Genomic DNA, 17,758 nt, shown 5'->3' on the forward strand with positions numbered 1-17,758 from the left:
AAAACCAAAATCCGTTTCCCTCCCTCCGCGGCTTTCTGGGGGCGCGAACCCCTGGCGCTTTGAATAATCTCCGCCCCGGAGAGAATTAGAAAAAAAAAAAAAAGCCAAGATTTGACTCATTTGGCCCCAAAACCCGAAACGAAGCAGGAAATGAGAGGCCCGGGGGTGAAGATTTTACCGTCACCGCCTGCTCCGAGCCCCCGAGCGGCTCCGTGACCCCGGGATGGGCTCCGGCGTTTGGTTCCGGCTGCTCCTCGCCCTCGGAGCTCTTTGGGGTGCGTTGGTTTTTTTCCCTCCCGAATTTTTTTTGGGGTGGTTTTTTCGTGGATTTTGGGGGCGGATCTGAAGGGTTTTAGGGTTTTTTTGGGGGGGTGGGGTGTGAGGAGAATCCCGAAAACGCTCCCGAGAGGGAGGAGGGGACTGGAAAACCATGGAAGGAATTCCGCTGGAAAAGCGAAGGGTTTGGGCGAACCTCTGAGAGCTCTGAGGGGTTAATTCCGTGCCGGAGGGATCTGGGAATTCCAAAGATATTCCAGGGGAAGATTCCCGCTGGATTGGCTCAAATCCCCGGGCCGGGAGGCGCTTCCCAAGGAATAAAACCATGGAATGCTTTGGCCTGGGAGTTCCCTGAGGACGGGCGGCTTCCGACCCTTCGCTGCGGGACGACTTCCATGAAAATGGGGCCGATCCCTGTTTTTGGAGGGGTCTGGAGAGCCAAAATTCCTTCCAAAGAGAATCCTTTGGATTTGGGGGCTTTTCTTTGGGATTTGGGGGCTTTCCTTTGGATTTGGGGGCTTTCCTTTGGATTTGGGGGCTTTCCTTGGGATTTGGGGGCTTTCCTTTGGATTTAGGATCTCTCCTTTGGATTTGGGGGCTTTCCTTTGGATCTGGGGGCTTTTCTTTGGGATTTGGGGGCTTTCCTTGGGATTTGGGGGCTTTCCTTGGGATTTGGGGGCTTTTCTTTGGGATTTGGGGGCTTTCCTTTGGATTTGGGGGTTTTCCTTTGGGATTTGGGGGCTTTTCTTTGGGATTTGGGGGCTTTTCTTTGGGATTTGGGGGCTTTCCTTTGGATCTGGGGGCTTTCCTTGGGATCTGGGGGCTTTTCTTTGGATTTAGGATCTCTCCTTTAGATTTGGGGGCTTTCCTTTGGATCTGGGGCCCCTCCCCTGGATCTGGGATCCCTCCCCTGGGTTTGGGATCTCTCCTTTCGATCTGGAAGTTTCTCCCTTGGATCTGGGATCTCTCCCTTGGATCTGGGGTCTCTCTCCTGGATCTGGAAGTTTCTCTCCTGGATCTGGGATCTCTCTCCTGGATCTGGGATCTCTCCCTTGGATCTGGGATCTCTCTCCTGGATCTGGAATCTCTCCCTTGGATTTAGGATCTCTCTCCTGGATCTGGAATCTCTCCCCTGGATCTGGAAGTTTCTCTCCTGGATCTGGGATCTCTCCCCCAGATCTGGAATCTCTCCCCTGGATTTAGGATCTCTCCTGTGGATCTGGGATCTGTCCCTTGGATCTGGAAGTTTCTCTCCTGGATCTGGGATCTCTCCCTTGGATCTGGGATCCCTCCCCTGGGTTTGGGATCTCTCCTTTCGATCTGGAAGTTTCTCCCTTGGATCTGGGGTCTCTCTCCTGGATCTGGAATCTCTCCCCTGGATTTAGGATCTCTCCCATGGATCTGGGATCTCTCCCATGGATCTGGAAGTTTCTCTCCTGGATCTGGGATCTCTCCCCCAGATCTGGGATCTCTCCCCCGGATCTGGAATCTCTCCCCTGGATTTAGGATCTCTCCTGTGGATCTGGGATCTGTCCCTTGGATCTGGAAGTTTCTCTCCTGGATCTGGGATCTCTCTCCTGGATCTGGGATCTCTCTCCTGGATCTGGAAGTTTCTCTCCTGGATCTGGGATCTCTCCCCTGGATTTAGGATCTCTCCTTTGGATCTGGGATCTCTCCCCCAGATCTGGGATCTCTCCCTTGGATCTGGAAGTTTCTCTCCAGGATCTGGGATCTCTCCCCCAGATCTGGGATCTCTCCCTTGGATCTGGAAGTTTCTCCCTTGGATCCCGTGGCTCACCGGGCTGGATCCGCCGTCCCGATCCCAGAGGATTCCTTTGGGATGGGGACGAGGGCGATCCCCGCCATCCCCAACCCTTCTCCCTCCCCTTTTCCCCAGGGATCCGAGCCCAGGAAACGGTGCTGGGGACCTTGGGAGAGGCGACCTTCCTGCGGATCCCCCGCCAGCTCCAGGAGCGCACCCAGGAGTTCGGGGAAGCCTCCTGGAAAAAACTGACGGAGGAGCTGCAGAGGAAGAAATTCCTGCTGAAGATTTCCGGCGAGAACTACACGGAGTTCGAGCCGGGCCGGGTGAGCTTCCACCGCCGGGATTTTTCCCTGGAAATCCTCAACACCAGCCGGGATGACCGCCGGCTCTACGAGTACAGCGTCACCAACGGGCAGGAGGAGGAGATCTGGCAGATCCAGCTGGAAGTGTTCGGTAAAAAAAATTCCATTGGGATTCACCGGGATGGACGATCCCCGTGTTTTTTGGTTTTTTTTCCAGGATGTTCCTGGTCTTTTCCTGGATGATTCCTGGGTGATTTTTGGGAGCTGGTCTTGGGAGAGGGGGTGGGAAATGCTTTGGTGTCCAAAAAAAATATCCAGGAATTTCCATTTCTCCCTTTTTCCCAGAGCTGGAGGCTGATCCAAACTTTTTGCTGGAATTTCCCGGCTTTTTGTTGGATTTTCCCAGCCTTCCCCTGGAATTTCCTGGATGATCCTGGATTTTTTTAATTTTTTTTTTTTTTTTTGCTGGGCGTTCTCAGCTTTTTGGGAGCAGCTCTGGGATGTGGAAAACTCCCCCAAATCCTGGAATTCCCATCCTTTCCCCCCAGAGCCGGTGGCCGATCCCAGCATCCGGATCCTCCGCCGGGAATTGTCCAACGGCAGCTGCTCCCTGGAGCTCCGCTGCACCTCGGAGAGGGGGGACGAGGTTTCCTACAGCTGGGAGAGCCGGGACAACGGCACCGGGGGGATCTGCTCCGGGAACGGCAGCTTCCTGAACCTCTCCTACTCCCTGCGGAACGCCGGCTTCGGGTGCGTCTGCACCGCCAGGAATCCCGTCAGCAGCCGGGACGCCGCCTTCGACCCTTCCCGGTGTGGCTTCGAGCAGCGGGGTAGGTCCTGGAATCCCGGAATTCTGGAGTGCCAGAATCCCGGAATTCTGGAAGCCCAGAACCCCGGAATCCTGGAGTCCCGGAAGTCCAGAACCTCGGGATCCTGGAATTTCGGAAGCCCCAAAATCCTGGAACCCCGGAATTTCAGAGCCTCGGAATCCTGGAATCCCGGAATTCCAGAAGCCCAGAATCCCGGAATCCCAGAATCCTAGAATCCCAGAATCTTGGAACCCCAAAATCCTGGAATCCCAGGATTTCAGAACCCCAGAATTCCAGAACCCCAGAATTCCGGAACCCTAGAATCCTGGAATCCTGGAATTCCAGAAGCCCAGAATCCCGGAATCCCAGAATCTTGGAACCCCAGAATCCTGGAATCCTGGAATTCCAGAACCCCAGAATTCCAGAACCCCAGAATTCCAGAACCTCAGAATTCCAGAACCCCAGAATTCCAGAACCCCAGAATACTGGAACTCCAGAATCCTGGAATCCCAGAATCTTGGAACCCCAAAATCCTGGAATCCTGGAATTCCAGAACCCCAGAATTCCAGAACCCCAGAATCCTGGAATCCCAGAATCTTGGAACCCCAGAATCCTGGAATCCTGGAATTCCAGAACCCCAGAATCCCGGAATTCCAGAGCCCCGGAATCCCAGGATTGTGGGGTAGGAAGGGAGCTCTGGAGATGTCCCAGGGCTGTCAAGGCAGGGTGGGAATTTTGACCAATTTGGGTGGAAATTTGACAGATTTGGGTGGAAATTTGACAGATTTGGGTGAAAATTTGACAGATTTGGGTGAGAATTTGACAGATTTGGGTGGAAATTTGACAGATTTGGGTGGGAATTCGAACAATTTTGAGATATTTCTATGGATTAATGGGATCCCCCTTCAGATGAGAGGTTTTTATTGATATTGGAGATATTTCTATGGATATTCGAGAAGTTTCTGTCCCTCAGGCCCCCTTAAAGCCACCAGGGAGATTTTTAGGGGGTTTTTTGTGACCCCAAATCCAGCCCCCAGTGGGTTTTCAGCCCCCGGTGAGTTTTTAGCTGCAAATAAGGTAAAAAAGAGAGCTCAGAGAGGCGTTTCCTGCCCTTTGGTTTCCGCTTCTGCAGCAAATCAACCCCAAACCTGGTGACAGAGGTGACAGATTCCGCCTCCCCCAGATCTGGTGACGAAGCGGCAAAAATTAGACCCCAAAGCAGGTGACAGGTGACAAAATCAGCCCCAAAATCAGCAGACGGGTGACAAAATCAGCCCCAAAATCAGGTGAAAGGTGATAAAAATCAGCCCCAAAATCAGGTGACAGGTGATAAAAATCAGCCCCAAAATCAAGTGACAAAATGAGGGGAATCAGCCCCAAAATCAGCGGACGGGTGACAAAAATCAGCCCCAAAATCGGGTGACAGGTGACAAAAAAAATCAGGTGACAGAGTGAGGGGAATCAGCCCCAAAATCAGTGGACAGGTGACAAAATCAGCCCCAAAATCAGGTGACAAAATCAGCCCCAAAATCGGGTGACAGGTGATAAAATCAGCCCCAAAATCAGGTGACAAAATCAGCCCCAAAATCTGGTGACAGGTGACAAAATTCAGCCCCAAAATCGAGTGACAGGTGACAAAAATCAACCCCAAAATCAGGTGACAGGTGACAAAATTCAGCCCCAAAATCGGGTGACAAAGTGACAAAATTCAGGCCCAAAACCAGGTGACAAAATCAGGGGCCAGGTGACAAAAATCAACCCCAAAATCAGGTGACAAAATGACAAAATCAGGTGACCCAGGTGCCCGAAGGTGACCCGGGGCCACCTCCCGTGTGTCCCCTCTCTGTCCCAGATGTCCCCGGGCTGCGGCCGGAGCTCCTGGCGCCGCTGCTGGCGCTCGCTGCCGTCGTCATCGTCACCGTCACCGTTGTCACCTTCAGGGCCATCCGCCTGGCCAAACGTGAGTTCGGATTCCCAAAATCCCAAATTCCTGGGAAAGAATGCCGAGGTGGACGAGGTCAAGGCATGACCGGTGGTCACTTGGTGTCCGGTGGTCACTCGGTGTCTGGTGGTCACTCAGTGTCCGGTGGTCATTCAGTGTCCGGTGATCACTCGGTGTCCGGTGATCCCTCAGTGTCCGGTGGTCATTCGGTGTCCGGTGGTCACTTAGTGTCTGGTGGTCACTTAGTGTCTGGTGGTCACTCAATGTCTGGTGGTCACTCGGTGTCTGGTGGACACTCAGTGTCCAGTGGTTACTCAATGTCCACTGGTCACTCGGTGTCCGGTGGTCACTCGATGTCCGGTGGTCACTCAGTGTCCGCTGGTCACTCAGTGTCCGCTGGTCACTTGGTGGTCACTCAGTGTCCGCTGGTCACTCAGTGTCCACTGGTCACTTGGTGGTCACTCGGTGTCTGGTGGTCACTCAGTGTCCACTGGTCACTCGGTGTCCGCTGGTCACTCGGTGTCCGGTGGTTCTCCAGGGGTGGCGGCTCCAAATGTCGTTTCCGATGTCCGGCCGCCTTTTCCGGGGGGAACAAATTCCTCCTGGAAGAGTTAAAACCCTTGGAATGGAGGAAAACCCTTGGGAAAGAGGAAAATGTGATTTTTTTAATCCAAATGTTAAAAGCAGTGGGGGGGAAAATGGTTCAAAAAAACCCATTTTTAGGGAAAAAAAAAAAAAAAAGATTTAAAAACTTGGATGGAATTTCCCATGGATTCTTTTCCCATGGGATGGGTGTCCATGACCACCTCCCACGATCCCGATGGGAATCGGATCATCCCGACACAAAAATGGGAGAGAGCAGCTCCTCTTCCCGTTCTCCGAGTGGAGATCAAATCCCAGGAATCACCCCAAAGGAGCCGGAAATCCCCCGGAAATCCTTGGGAATCTCATCCCGAGCTGGATGTGGCCGGAATTGGGATCTTTGGGATCTTTGGGATCTTTGGGATCCTCCCCCGGCTCATCCCTGATGAGCTTCAAGGAGGGGGAAATCCCAAAAGGAGAATTCCAGAGGGAGCTGGGGGGGGGGCTCAGCCTTGGGGGGGGGGATCCAGGGGGAATTCCGGAATCTTCCGGAGGGATTTGGGATTCCAGGATGGGAAATCCGGGAAAATCCCTCGGGGAAAGGCATGGGAAGGAGCTCGGGGAGGTTCAGGAGCGTCCCTGGAAGTGCCCGAGGAATTCCCAGAGGGGAATTCCCGAAGAGGGGGCGGGGCTCCATCACCTTGGAATTCTCTTCCCGCCGGGATGATCCCAGGATTTTGTCACCCTTTCCCAAAAGGTGACCGGGACCCCCCCCAGGACACTCCGGACACGTCTCCGGACACTCCGGACACGTCTCCGGCCGCTCCGGACAGCGCCGGAGCCACCATCTACGCCCGGGTGCAGGTGGGAAAAACAGGGAAAACGGGAAAATTTGGGGGGAAAACGGGGAAAAATGGGGTGAGAAAGCGGTGGGGGGAAAGGGTGAAGGAAAGTGGGAAAAAGGGAAAAAGGGAGGGAAAGATGGAAAGGGGGAAAAGGAGGGAGAAAGGAGGAAAAAAGGGAGGAAAGGAGGAAAAGGGAGGAAAAAAGGGAAAAAATGGAGAAAAAGGGGGGAAAAAAGGGGAAAAGGGAGGAAAAAGGGAAAAAACGGAGAAAAAAGGGGGAAAAAGGGGAAAAGGGAGGAAAAAGGGAAAAAACGGAGAAAAAGGGAAAAAAGGGGAAAAGGGAGGAAAAAGGGAAAAAATGGAGAAAAAGGGAAAAAAGGGGAAAAGGGAGGAAAAAGGGAAAAAATGGAGAAAAAGGGAAAAAAGGGGAAAAGGGAGGAAAAAGGGAAAAAATGGAGAAAAAGGGGGGAAAAAAGGGGAAAAGGGAGGAAAAAGGGAAAAAACGGAGAAAAAGGGAAAAAACGGGAAAAGGGAGGAAAAAGGGAAAAAACGGAGAAAAAGGGAAAAAAGGGGAAAAGGGAGGAAAAAGGGAAAAAATGGAGAAAAAGGGAAAAAAGGGAAAAAGGGAGGAAAAAGAGGAAAAAAATGGAGAAAAAGGGAAAAAGGGAAAAAGGGAGGAAAAAGAGGAAAAAAATGGAGAAAAAGGGAAAAAGGGAAAAAGGGAGGAAAAAGGGAAAAAAATGGAGAAAAAGGGAAAAAGGAGATAAGGGAGGAAAAAGGGAAAAGGAGGAAAAGAGCAAAAAAGGGAGGAAAGGAGGAAAATAAGGAAAAAGGAAAAAGAGGGGGGAAAAAAAAAGGAGGAAAAAGGGCGAGAGTGACGTCATAGCGACGTCACCCATCCCTGCTTCCCGGGAATTTGGGAATTTTGGGAATAAAGCCAGGCCACGCAACTTCCCAGACCCCCAGCGGGGCGGAACTCTGGGATTTTCCCCCTTTTCGGGCACAAACCCGTCGGGAAAAGGCGGGAGCGGCCCCGTGGGGACCCTCGTGTCGCTGCCCGGGGTTTGTCCCCTCCTTCAGAAGCCCAAAGGAACCGTCCCTGATGCCACCACCATCTACGCCGTGGCCACCGGGCCGCTCCTCGGAGCCCCCCGGAGCCTCCCGGATGAGCCCCCACAGGGACGCCATCCTCTGTCCCAGGTAAGCGGGGGGATCGTCCCCAACCCCGCCCTTGGGGGCACCCCCCGGGTCAAATTCGGTCCCCCCCAAAATTTGTGTCCCCTCCAAGGAGCCCACCACGGTTTATGCCAGCGTGACTCTGCCGGTGGCCTGAGCCTCTCCTGGAATCCCGGGGGATCCCGTTGGATTTGATTCCCTTTGGGAATCCCGGGGGATCCCGTTGGATTTGATTCCCTTTGGGAATCCCTGAGCAGCCCCAGACGGGATCTGGGGATGGAAAATCCGCCCAGTGGAGCGGCCGGAGCGGCGTGGGACGGTCAAGCGAGGGCTGGAACCTTCCCCGGCCGCCGCTGAGGAACTCCAGCGGGATCCTGGAGCGGCGGAGAAGGGAGAGAGGCTGGGGATGCGCCCCTGGAGCTGGGAATGCCGGAAATTCCCGACGGGAATGCTCATTCCCACACCTGTGGCTCCCGGATTTGGACTCCGACCTCATCCCCGCGGAATTTCACGCCGGGATCTCATCCCCCGGCCCCGATTTCCCAAGGGAGCCTGCGGGGGCTTCGGAGAGGAAAAACGAGAAGTGGTTTTAATTCCTGAGCTCTGGAATGGGCGAAAAATCCCAAATCCGCCAGATTTTGCCCCAAGGAGGGAGGAATTCTGGTGACCTCTCCGTGGGAGAAGCCAATCCCACCGAACTTTCCCATTCCCATCCTTTCCCGCGGATTTTGGGGGATTTTTTAATCCGAGCTCATGGATTGTGGCGGAGGGAAAGGAAAACAAACTCGGAATTCCGTGAAATCTTTTGGGATTGGATCCTGGAGGAGTTTCCCTGGCTGGACTGGGATTTGGGGGAAGAGAAACCGAAGGAACGGGTCAGGCTCATCCTGGGTGGCTCAAAATTGGCGGAAAAACCCCGAATTGGACTTGGAGCTGGTTTAAAGGAACCTGGGACTGATTTAAAGGACTTGGAGCTGGTTTAAAGGACCTGGAACTGGTTTAAAGGACTTGGAGCTGGTTTAAAGGACCTGGAACTGGTTTAAAGGAACCTGGAGCTGATTTAAAGGAACCTGGGACTGATTTAAAGGACTTGGAGCTGGTTTAAAGGACTTGGAGCTGGTTTAAAGGACCTGGAACTGGTTTAAAGGACTTGGAGCTGGTTTAAAGGACTTGGAGCTGGTTTAAAGGAACCTGGGACTGGTTTAAATGACCTGGAGCTGGTTTAGAATGACCCAGAACTCATTTAAAGGACCTGGAGCTGGTTTAGAAGGATCTGGAACTGGTTTAAAGAGTCTGGAGCTGGTTTAGAAGGATCTGGAACTGGTTTAAAGAGTCTGGAGCTGGTTTAGAAGGATCTGGAACTGGTTTAAAGACTCTGGAGCTGGTTTAGAAAGATCTGGAACTGGTTTAAAGAGTCTGGAGCTGGTTTAGAAGGATCTGGAACTGGTTTAAAGAGCCTGGAGCTGGTTTAGAAGAACCTGGAAATGATTTAAGGGATCTGGAACTGGTTTAGGGGATCTGGAACTGGTTTAAGGGATCTGGAACTGATTTAAGGGATCTGGAACTGGTTTAGAAGGATCTGGAACTGGTTTAAAGGTCCTTCTCCCAGCAGGATCCTGGACCAAAACCCTACAAACGCTGCAGGAACTCCCAGGCAGGCTGGGGGAAACTCTTGAAAAATTCTTTTTTCACGGAATTCTGGAATTCCTGGAGTCGGAAAAGCCCTCCAGGACCATCGATTCCAGCCTGGGACCAATCCTGGTCACCCAGAGCAACACCCAGTGGGTTCCTCGGACACCTCCAGGGATGGGGGAGGCTCCAAACCGGCTCCTTTTTCAAAAAACCCTTTTTTTTCCCCCAAAAAAATTCTCTCAGGATTTATTTTTTTTTAAATTTTTTCTAAAAAAATATTTTTATGCTAATCATTTTTTTTATTTTTTTTTTTTTTTTCTCCTCATCCCCCTGCGTTTCGAACCGCACGAAATTTCAGTTTCTCGCTCGGCCGAAAACAACCAAAAATAACCCCAGGAAGTCGAAGCGAGAACCGCAAAAATTCTGCCCCCCAACCTCGGGTTGGGGTTTTGGGCAAGTCCTGGAGATTCCCCCCACTCCTTGTCCAAACCTCCAGCCCTTGCCATGGAGAAATGGATCTGTGGGGTGGAGAAATGGATCCGTGGGGTGGAGAAATGGATCCGTGGGGTGGAGAAATGGATCTGTGGGATGGAGAAATGGATCTGTGGGGTGATGAAATGGATCTGTGGGGTGGAGAAATCATTCCTGAGGTGGGAAAATAATTCCATGGGGTGGAAAAATAATTCCATGGAGAAATGGATCCATGGGGTGGAGAAATGGATCCGTGGGGTGGAGAAACAATTCCTTGGGGTGGAGAAATGGATCCGTGGGGTGGAGAAACAATTCCATGGGATGGAGAAATGGATCCGTGGGGTGGAGAAACAATTCCATGGGGTGGAGAAATGGATCCGTGGGGTGGAGAAACAATTCCATGGGGTGGAGAAATGGATCCGTGGGATGGAGAAACAATTCCATGGGATGGAGAAATGGATCCGTGGGGTGGAGAAATGGATCCGTGGGGTGGAGAAATGGATCCGAGGGATGGAGAAATGGATCTGTGGGGTGGAGAAATGGATCTGTGGGGTGGAGAAACAATTCCATGGGGTGGAGAAATGGATCCGTGGGATGGAGAAATGGATCCGAGGGATGGAGAAATGGATCCATGGGGTGATGAAATGGATCCGTGGGGTAGAGAAATGGATCCATGGGGTGGAGAAATGGATCTGTGGGGTGGAGAAATGGATCCGTGGGGTGGAGAAATGGATCCGTGGGATGGAGAAATGGATCCAAGGGGTGGAGAAATGGATCCATGGGATGGAGAAATGGATCCAAGGGGTGGAGAAATGGATCCGTGGGGTGGAGAAATGGACCCGTGGGGTGGAGAAACAATTCCATGGGGTGATGAAATGGATCCGTGGGGTGGAGACGGCCTCCGGGGATGCTCCTCAGCCGTTCCTCCCCCGATTTCACCACCTTTGCCCGGCGGCTTCCGGCGCGAGGAAAGGGGAAGGAAGGAGTTTCCGAGGGGCCGGGGCGGGGATGGGGCGCGGCTGGAGGGGCCCGAGGGGCTTCGGGGGGCTCTGCCTCGCCCTGCTCTGCTCCGGGGCCGGTGAGTGGGGCCGGGGGGGCTGCGGGGTGTGGGGCTGGGGCCAGGAGGAGGAAGAGGAAGGGGATGAAGGCAGCAGGTGCGGCTCAGGGAGGTCCCTTCAGGTCCTTTTAGGTCCCTTTAGATCCCTTTAGGTCCTTTTAGGTCCCTTTAGGTCACTTTAGGTCCTTTTGGGACTTTTCCTGGTGGTTCCGCTCAGGTTTGGGTTGAGCCCGGCTTTGCTGAGCCTGGTTTGAGGTTCCCAGGAGGGTTTTGGGGTCTTCTGAGCTGTCCCAGTCCACCCTAAATCCATCCCAGTCCATCCCAATCCATCCCAGTCCATCCCAGTCCATCCCAAATCCATCCCAAATCCATCCCAATCCATCCCAGTTCATCCCAGTCCATCCCAGTCCATCCCAGTTCATCCCAGTCCATCCCAGTCCATCCCAATCCATCCCAGTCCACCCCAAATTAGGATATTTTGGGATATTTTGGGATATTTTGGGATATTTTGGGATATTTGGGGATATTTGGGGATATTTGGGGATATTTTGGGATATTTTGGGATATTTGGGGATATTTTAGATATTTTGGGATATTTGGGGGTATTTGGGGATATTTTGGGGTATTTTTCAGTTCCCTGCTGGCGTCACAACCCCAAAACCTCCCGCCCCAGCCCCGCCCCCACTTCCACCGTGAGAACCCGACAAAATTTGGGGTTTCATTTTTCTGTCGGGGGTGAGGTGTGAACCCCACAGGATGTGGGGTCGCTGCTCCGCCCCCCTCGGAACCTTCTGGAACATCCCGAGCTGGAAAAACCCACCCGGACCATCCCAGCCCACCCCAGGACACCCCAAAAATCCCCGAATCCCGGAGTGGTTTTGTCTAAACTCCTCCCGGAGGTTTTTGGGGTCGGGATCGTTCCCCGTGGAGCCCCGAAACCCTTTGGGAGCGGAATTTTCTGGATCTCCACCCCAAATCCCACCCGGAACATCTCCAGCTCTTCCTGGCGCCCTGTCCTTGCTCCCTCAGAATTCCCGGGATTTCTCCTCTTTTCCGGAGTTCCTTTTTGGGGCCCCTCCTGACCTTTCACCCCTTGGTGATGTCCCCAAACTCTGTCACCCCCCCCGAGGGGACAGCGGGGCCCGCATTCCCATTCCCCATCCCCGATTTTGGGGGAGAACCCACAGAAACGGACAAATCCCATTCCCAGCTCTCGGCTTCCGAGAGGAGGAGCCGGGGAACGTCACCGAGGGGATCCCGGAGGGGACACGCGACCCCCCGGGGCCACCAGGGCAGGGACACGGGGACGCGGTGACGACGTGGCCGAGGGTCACCAGGAGCGGGGACCTGGAGGTGACACCGGAGGGGAACCAGACCCGTGAGTTCCATGGGAAAGGGAGGGACGTGGCTTTGTCACCGTCCCGGGGGGATTTGTCACCGTCCTGGAGGGATTTGTCACCGTCCCAAGGGATTTGTCACTGTCCCAGGGGATTTGTCACCGTCCCAAGGGATTTGTCACCATCCCAAGGGATTTGTCACCGTCCCGGGGCATTTGTCACCGTCCCAAGGGATTTGTCACCGTCCCAAGGGATTTGTCACCGTCCTGGGGGGATTTGTCACCATCCCAAGGGGATTTGTCACCGTCCCAAGGGATTTGTCACCGTCCCAAGGGATTTGTCACCGTCCCGGGGGGATTTGTCACCGTCCCAAGGGATTTGTCACCGTCCCAAGGGATTTGTCACCATCCCAAGGGATTTGTCACCGTCCCGGGGCATTTGTCACCGTCCCAAGGGATTTGTCACCGTCCCAAGGGATTTGTCACCGTCCCGGGGGGATTTGTCACCATCCCAAGGGATTTGTCACCATCCCAAGGGATTTGTCACCGTCCCAAGGGATTTGTCACCATCCTGGAGGGATTTGTCACCGTCCCGGGGCATTTGTCACCGTCCTGGGGGGATTTGTCACCGTCCTGGACGGATTTGTCACCGTCCCAAGGGATTTGTCACCGTCCCAGGGGATTTGTCACCATCCTGGAGGGATTTGTCACCGTCCTGGAGGGATTTGTCACCGTCCCAAGGGATTTGTCACCGTCCCGGGGGGATTTGTCACCGTCCCAAGGGATTTGTCACCGTCCCAAGGGATTTGTCACCGTCCCAAGGGATTTGTCACCGTCCTGGAGGGATTTGTCACTGTCCCAAGGGATTTGTCACCGTCCCAGGGGATTTGTCACCGTCCTGGAGGGATTTGTCACCATCCTGGACGGATTTGTCACCGTCCTGGAGGGATTTGTCACCGTCCCGGGGCATTTGTCACCGTCCTGGGGGGATTTGTCACCATCCTGGACGGATTTGTCACCGTCCCAAGGGATTTGTCACCGTCCCAGGGGATTTGTCACCGTCCTGGGGGGATTTGTCACCGTCCCAAGGGATTTGTCACCGTCCCAAGGGATTTGTCACCGTCCCAGGGGATTTGTCACCGTCACAAGGGCTTTGTCACCGTCCCGGGTGGATTTGTCACCGTCACAAGGGAATTGTCACCGTCCTGGGGGGATTTGTCACCGTCCTGGGGGGATTTGTCACCATCCCAAGGGATTTGTCACCGTCCCAGGGGATTTGTCACCGTCCCGGGGGGATTTGTCACCGTCCTGGGGGGATTTGTCACCATCCCAAGGGATTTGTCACCGTCCCGGGGGGATTTGTCACCGTCCCAAGGGATTTGTCACCGTCCCAAGGGATTTGTCACCGTCCTGGAGGGATTTGTCACCGTCCCAAGGGATTTGTCACCGTCCCAGGGGATTTGTCACCGTCCTGGAGGGATTTGTCACCATCCTGGACGGATTTGTCACCGTCCTGGGGGGATTTGTCACCATCCCAAGGGATTTGTCACTGTCCCAAGGGATTTGTCACTGTCCCGGGGGGATTTGTCACCGTCCCAAGGGATTTGTCACCGTCCCAAGGGATTTGTCACCGTCCCAAGGGATTTGTCACTGTCCTGGAGGGATTTGTCACCATCCCAGGGGATTTGTCACCGTCCCAGGGGATTTGTCACCGTCCTGGGGGGATTTGTCACCGTCCCAAGGGATTTGTCACCCTCCTGGAGGACCTGTCACCCTCTCAAAGGACCTGCCACCACCCTGAGGGGACCGGCCACCACCCTGGAATGTCCTATGGTCACCTCTGTCCCCACAGGAGTGTCCTCGGGTGTCCCAGCCCGTTACTGGTCCCCCGTCATCTTCGTGGTGCTGGCCCTGCTCGTGCTCTTCGTCACCTACCACAGGACCAAGGACAAAGGTCTGACCCCGGCACCCCAAAAACCTCCAGAGGTCACAACCCCGAAAGGTCCAGAAATGCCCCAAAATATCCAGAAACTTCCCAAAAACCTCCAGGGGTCACCACCCCAAAAGGCCCAGAAATGCCCCAAAATATCCAGAAACTTCCCAAAAACCTCCAGGGGTCACCATCCCGAAAGGTCCAGAAATGCCCCAAAATATCCAGAAACTTCCCAAAAACCTCCAGGGGTCACCACCCCAAAAGGTCCAGAAATGCCCCAAAATATCCAGAAACTTCCCAAAAACCTCCAGGGGTCACCACCCCAAAAGGTCCAGAAATGCCCCAAAATATCCAGAAACTTCCCAAAAACCTCCAGGGGTCACCACCCCGAAAGGTCCAGAAATGCCCCAAAATATCCAGAAACTTCCCAAAAACCTCCAGGGGTCACCACCCCGAAAGGTCCGGGAGTCACCACCCCAAAATAATCAGAAATGCCCCAAAACATCCAGAAGTCACAATCCCAAAATCCTTTGGATTCCACCACCCCAAAAGATCCAGAAATGCCCCAAAATTTCCAGAGGTTCCAACCCCAAAAACCTCCAGGAGCCAAAACCCCAAAATATTCAGAAATGCCCCAAAATTTCCAGACGTCCCAACCCCAAAATATCCAGAAATTCCCCAAAAGATCCTGAAGTCAAAATCCCAAAATCCTTTGGATTCCACCACCCCAAAAGATCCAGAAATGCCCCAAAATTTCCAGAGGTTCCAACCCCAAAAACCTCCAGGAGCCACAAGCCCAAAATATCCAGAAGTCACAACCTAAAAAGATCCAGAAATGCCCCAAAAAATCCAGAAGTCGCAATCCCAAAAATCTTTAGATGCCACCACCCCAAAAGATCCAGAAATGCCCCAAAATTTGGGTGGAAAATTCAGGTTTTTGGGTCTGTTCCAGTCACAGGGATCCGGGACCGGGCCACGAGTGGCAGCGACTCCTCAGGTGAGCCCTGTGGGGGAACTGGGGGAACTGGTTTTACTGGGATGTTTTGTTTTATTGGGGTATTTTTATTTTATATTTTATATTTTATATTTTATATTTTATATTTTATATTTTATATTTTATATTTTATATTTTATATTTTATATTTTATATTTTATATTTTATATTTTATATTTTGTATCTTGCATTTTATATCTTGCATTTTATATCTTTCATTTTATACCTTGCATTTTATATCTCATATTTTATATCTTATATTTTATATCTTATATTTTATATCTTATATTTTATATCTTATATTTTATATCTTGTATCTTATATCTTATATTTTATATTTCATATTTCATATTTTATTTTATTTGGGTACATTTTTATTGGGATGCTTTATTTTATTGGGATATTTTATTTTTCTGGGATATTTAATTGTATTGGAATATTTTACTTTTCTGGGATATTTAATTTCATTGGAATATTTTATTTCAGTGGGATATTCAATTTTATTGGGATATTTCATTTTTTCTGGGATATTTCATTTTTCCAGCATTCCCTGGCTTGGTTTATTTGGGATTTTAGGGATAAATTCTGGGCCCTGCTCCAGCTTATCCCAACTGGAAGTGCCCAAATTCCAGCTGGGATCCCCCTGGGATTGGGATTGGGATGATCCCGGTGCTCCTCCCATCCCAAAAAATTCCACAATTCCCAAATCCCGTCAATTCCCGGCTCCCGGCGCCCTCATCCCAACCCTTCCCTCGCAGATTTGGGAGCGCTGGTCCAGCCCCAGGAGCCCATCCCAAAAATCCCGGCCCTACAGGTGAGCCCGGGACGGGAAAAATCCCGGGAATTGGGGAGGGCCAAAGCCGGGTCCCAGCGCCGGCCGCTCCGTGGAATTCCCGACTCTTTTCCAGAGGGAAAGGAAGGATCCCGAGACCACCCCGGAACACGGCGAGACCACCTGTGGCCAGCCCCGGGACACGGAATTCCCGGGATAAAGGGGATTCTTGGGATAAAGGGGATTTCCGGGATAAAGGGGATTTCCGGGAAAAGGGAATTCCCGGGATAAAGGGGATTTCCAGGAAAAGGGAATTCCCGGGATAAAGGGGATTCCCGGGATAAAGGGTTCCTGGGATAAAGGGAATTCCTGGGATAAAGGGAATTCTTGGGATAAAGGGAATTCCCGGGATAAAGGGGATTCCTGGGATAAAGGGTTCCTGGGATAAAGGGAATTCCTGGGGAAAAGGGAATTCTTGGGATAAAGGGGATTCCCGGGATAAAGGGGATTCCTGGGATAAAGGGAATTCCCGGGATAAAGGGAATTCCTGGGATAAAGGGTTCCTGGGATAAAGGGAATTTCTGGGGAAAAGGGAATTCCTGGGATAAAGGGAATTCCTGGGATAAAGGGAATTCCTGGGGAAAAGGGAATTCCTGGGATAAAGGGGATTCCTGGGATAAAGGGAATTCTTGGGATAAAGGGAATTCCTGGGATAAAGGGAATTTCTGGGATAAAGGGAATTCCTGGGATAAAGGGTTCCTGGGATAAAGGGAATTCCTGGGGAAAAGGGAATTCTTGGGATAAAGGGAATTCCTGGGATAAAGGGAATTCCTGGGATAAAGGGTTCCTGGGACAAAGGGAATTCCTGGGGAAAAAGGAATTCCTCAGCCCCAAAAACCCCAAGTTTTTGGCCTCAAAGATCCCAAAATTTTTGCCTCGTAAATCCCTAAAATTTTGTGGCAAAACCCCCAAATTCTTTGCCCCGTAAATCCCAAATCCTGGGATCCCAGAACTCCAAAATCTGCCCCATAAATCCCAAATATTTGATCCCCCCAAAACTCTCCCCCAGGAGCCAAAATAAATTTATTTTTTAAATTAAAAAAAAAGTCAAAATGGGTTTATTTTATTAAAAAAAAAAAAAAAGAATTTTTTACAATTTTAGTTCCTCTAAGGAGAAAATAAAAATAAAAATAATAAACCAACAAAAATAAAACCCAAAAAACAACGACCAAACACCGATGGAAAAAATTCCTACCGGAGCTGCCGGAATGCTCCGATCCACCGCGAAAAAAATGGGAAAATCCAAGATTTTTGTTTTTTTTTTTTTATATATATATTAAAAACCATTAATTTGACATTTTACAACTTTCTACACGCATGCACAAAAAAAAAAAAAAAAAAAAAATCTCGGCTCTGCTGGAAAATCCAAAATCCAAACCCAACCCCAAAAACGAAAATCAAAAATTCCAAAAAAAACACAAAAAAATGGGAATTTTTAGCTCCCGAAAAAATTCCCGAATGGAATTGTGAATTCGGGAAGATCCATCCGTTATTTTTTTTGCGGGAAAACGCCGGCGGAGCCGAAGGATCGGGAGGTGAAATCCGGATCCTTCGTCTCCAAAAGGCTGGAAAATATTTGGGAGCAGCGGGAGGGGGTTGAAATTCCCCCTCCAAAAAAAAAAAATTCCCTCCCCCCAAAAAAATTCCCTGCCCCAAAAAAAATTCCCCTGCCCCCAAAAAATTCCCCAAAAAAACGGGGATTTCCTGGAATTTGGATGGATCCCCCCATTTTGCTACTGGTGCTTACTGGGGAAGCCTCCCCTGGCTCCTTTTTAGTGCTTAGGACAAAACCGACCCCAAAATCCG

General features: G+C 51.6%; 2 protein-coding genes across 3 annotated transcripts; both read left to right on the forward strand.

Annotated features, from left to right (window-relative positions):
* The first annotated feature begins 192 nt into the window (after window positions 1–192).
* Window positions 193–10,029, forward strand: LOC111939503 (signaling lymphocytic activation molecule). The gene is made up of 7 exons (XM_086866072.1): window positions 193–275; window positions 2,174–2,494; window positions 2,892–3,173; window positions 5,005–5,112; window positions 6,434–6,540; window positions 7,602–7,721; window positions 7,810–10,029. Exons 1-7 carry the CDS (start codon window positions 224–226, stop codon window positions 7,852–7,854), a joined length of 1,035 nt encoding a protein of 344 aa, XP_086722198.1. The 5' UTR covers window positions 193–223; the 3' UTR covers window positions 7,855–10,029.
* Window positions 10,030–10,808: 779 nt separating this feature from the next.
* LOC147648844 (uncharacterized) lies at window positions 10,809–16,935 on the forward strand. 2 transcript variants are annotated; one of them, XM_086866083.1, is made up of 6 exons: window positions 10,809–10,878; window positions 12,068–12,235; window positions 14,046–14,147; window positions 15,079–15,123; window positions 15,879–15,934; window positions 16,029–16,935. In XM_086866083.1, the coding sequence occupies exons 1-6, from the start codon at window positions 10,809–10,811 to the stop codon at window positions 16,110–16,112; spliced, it is 525 nt and encodes a 174-aa protein (XP_086722209.1). In that variant the 3' UTR covers window positions 16,113–16,935. The 2 variants fall into 2 exon arrangements, with proteins under 2 accessions (XP_086722209.1, XP_086722208.1); XM_086866082.1 differs by lacking the exon at window positions 10,809–10,878 and having other exon boundaries at window positions 11,445–12,235.
* The last annotated feature ends 823 nt before the right edge of the window (window positions 16,936–17,758 follow it).

This window comes from Cyanistes caeruleus, chromosome 30, assembly GCF_971803275.1.
Source record: "Cyanistes caeruleus chromosome 30, bCyaCae1.hap1.1, whole genome shotgun sequence".
NCBI lineage: Eukaryota > Metazoa > Chordata > Aves > Passeriformes > Paridae > Cyanistes > Cyanistes caeruleus.

Bases quoted from the DNA above. Each gene is read 5' to 3' on its own strand.
- LOC147648844 (XM_086866082.1), top strand. From the start codon at position 11,614: ATGTGGGGTCGCTGCTCCGCCCCCCTCGGAACCTTCTGGAACATCCCG. The intron at 12,236-14,045 runs GTGAGTTCCATG...CTGTCCCCACAG, and splicing joins ACCGGAGGGGAACCAGACCC to GAGTGTCCTCGGGTGTCCCA. The intron at 15,935-16,028 runs GTGAGCCCGGGA...ACTCTTTTCCAG, and splicing joins CAAAAATCCCGGCCCTACAG to AGGGAAAGGAAGGATCCCGA.
- LOC111939503 (XM_086866072.1), top strand. From the start codon at position 224: ATGGGCTCCGGCGTTTGGTTCCGGCTGCTCCTCGCCCTCGGAGCTCTT. The intron at 276-2,173 runs GTGCGTTGGTTT...CCTTTTCCCCAG, and splicing joins CGCCCTCGGAGCTCTTTGGG to GGATCCGAGCCCAGGAAACG. The intron at 2,495-2,891 runs GTAAAAAAAATT...CTTTCCCCCCAG, and splicing joins GATCCAGCTGGAAGTGTTCG to AGCCGGTGGCCGATCCCAGC.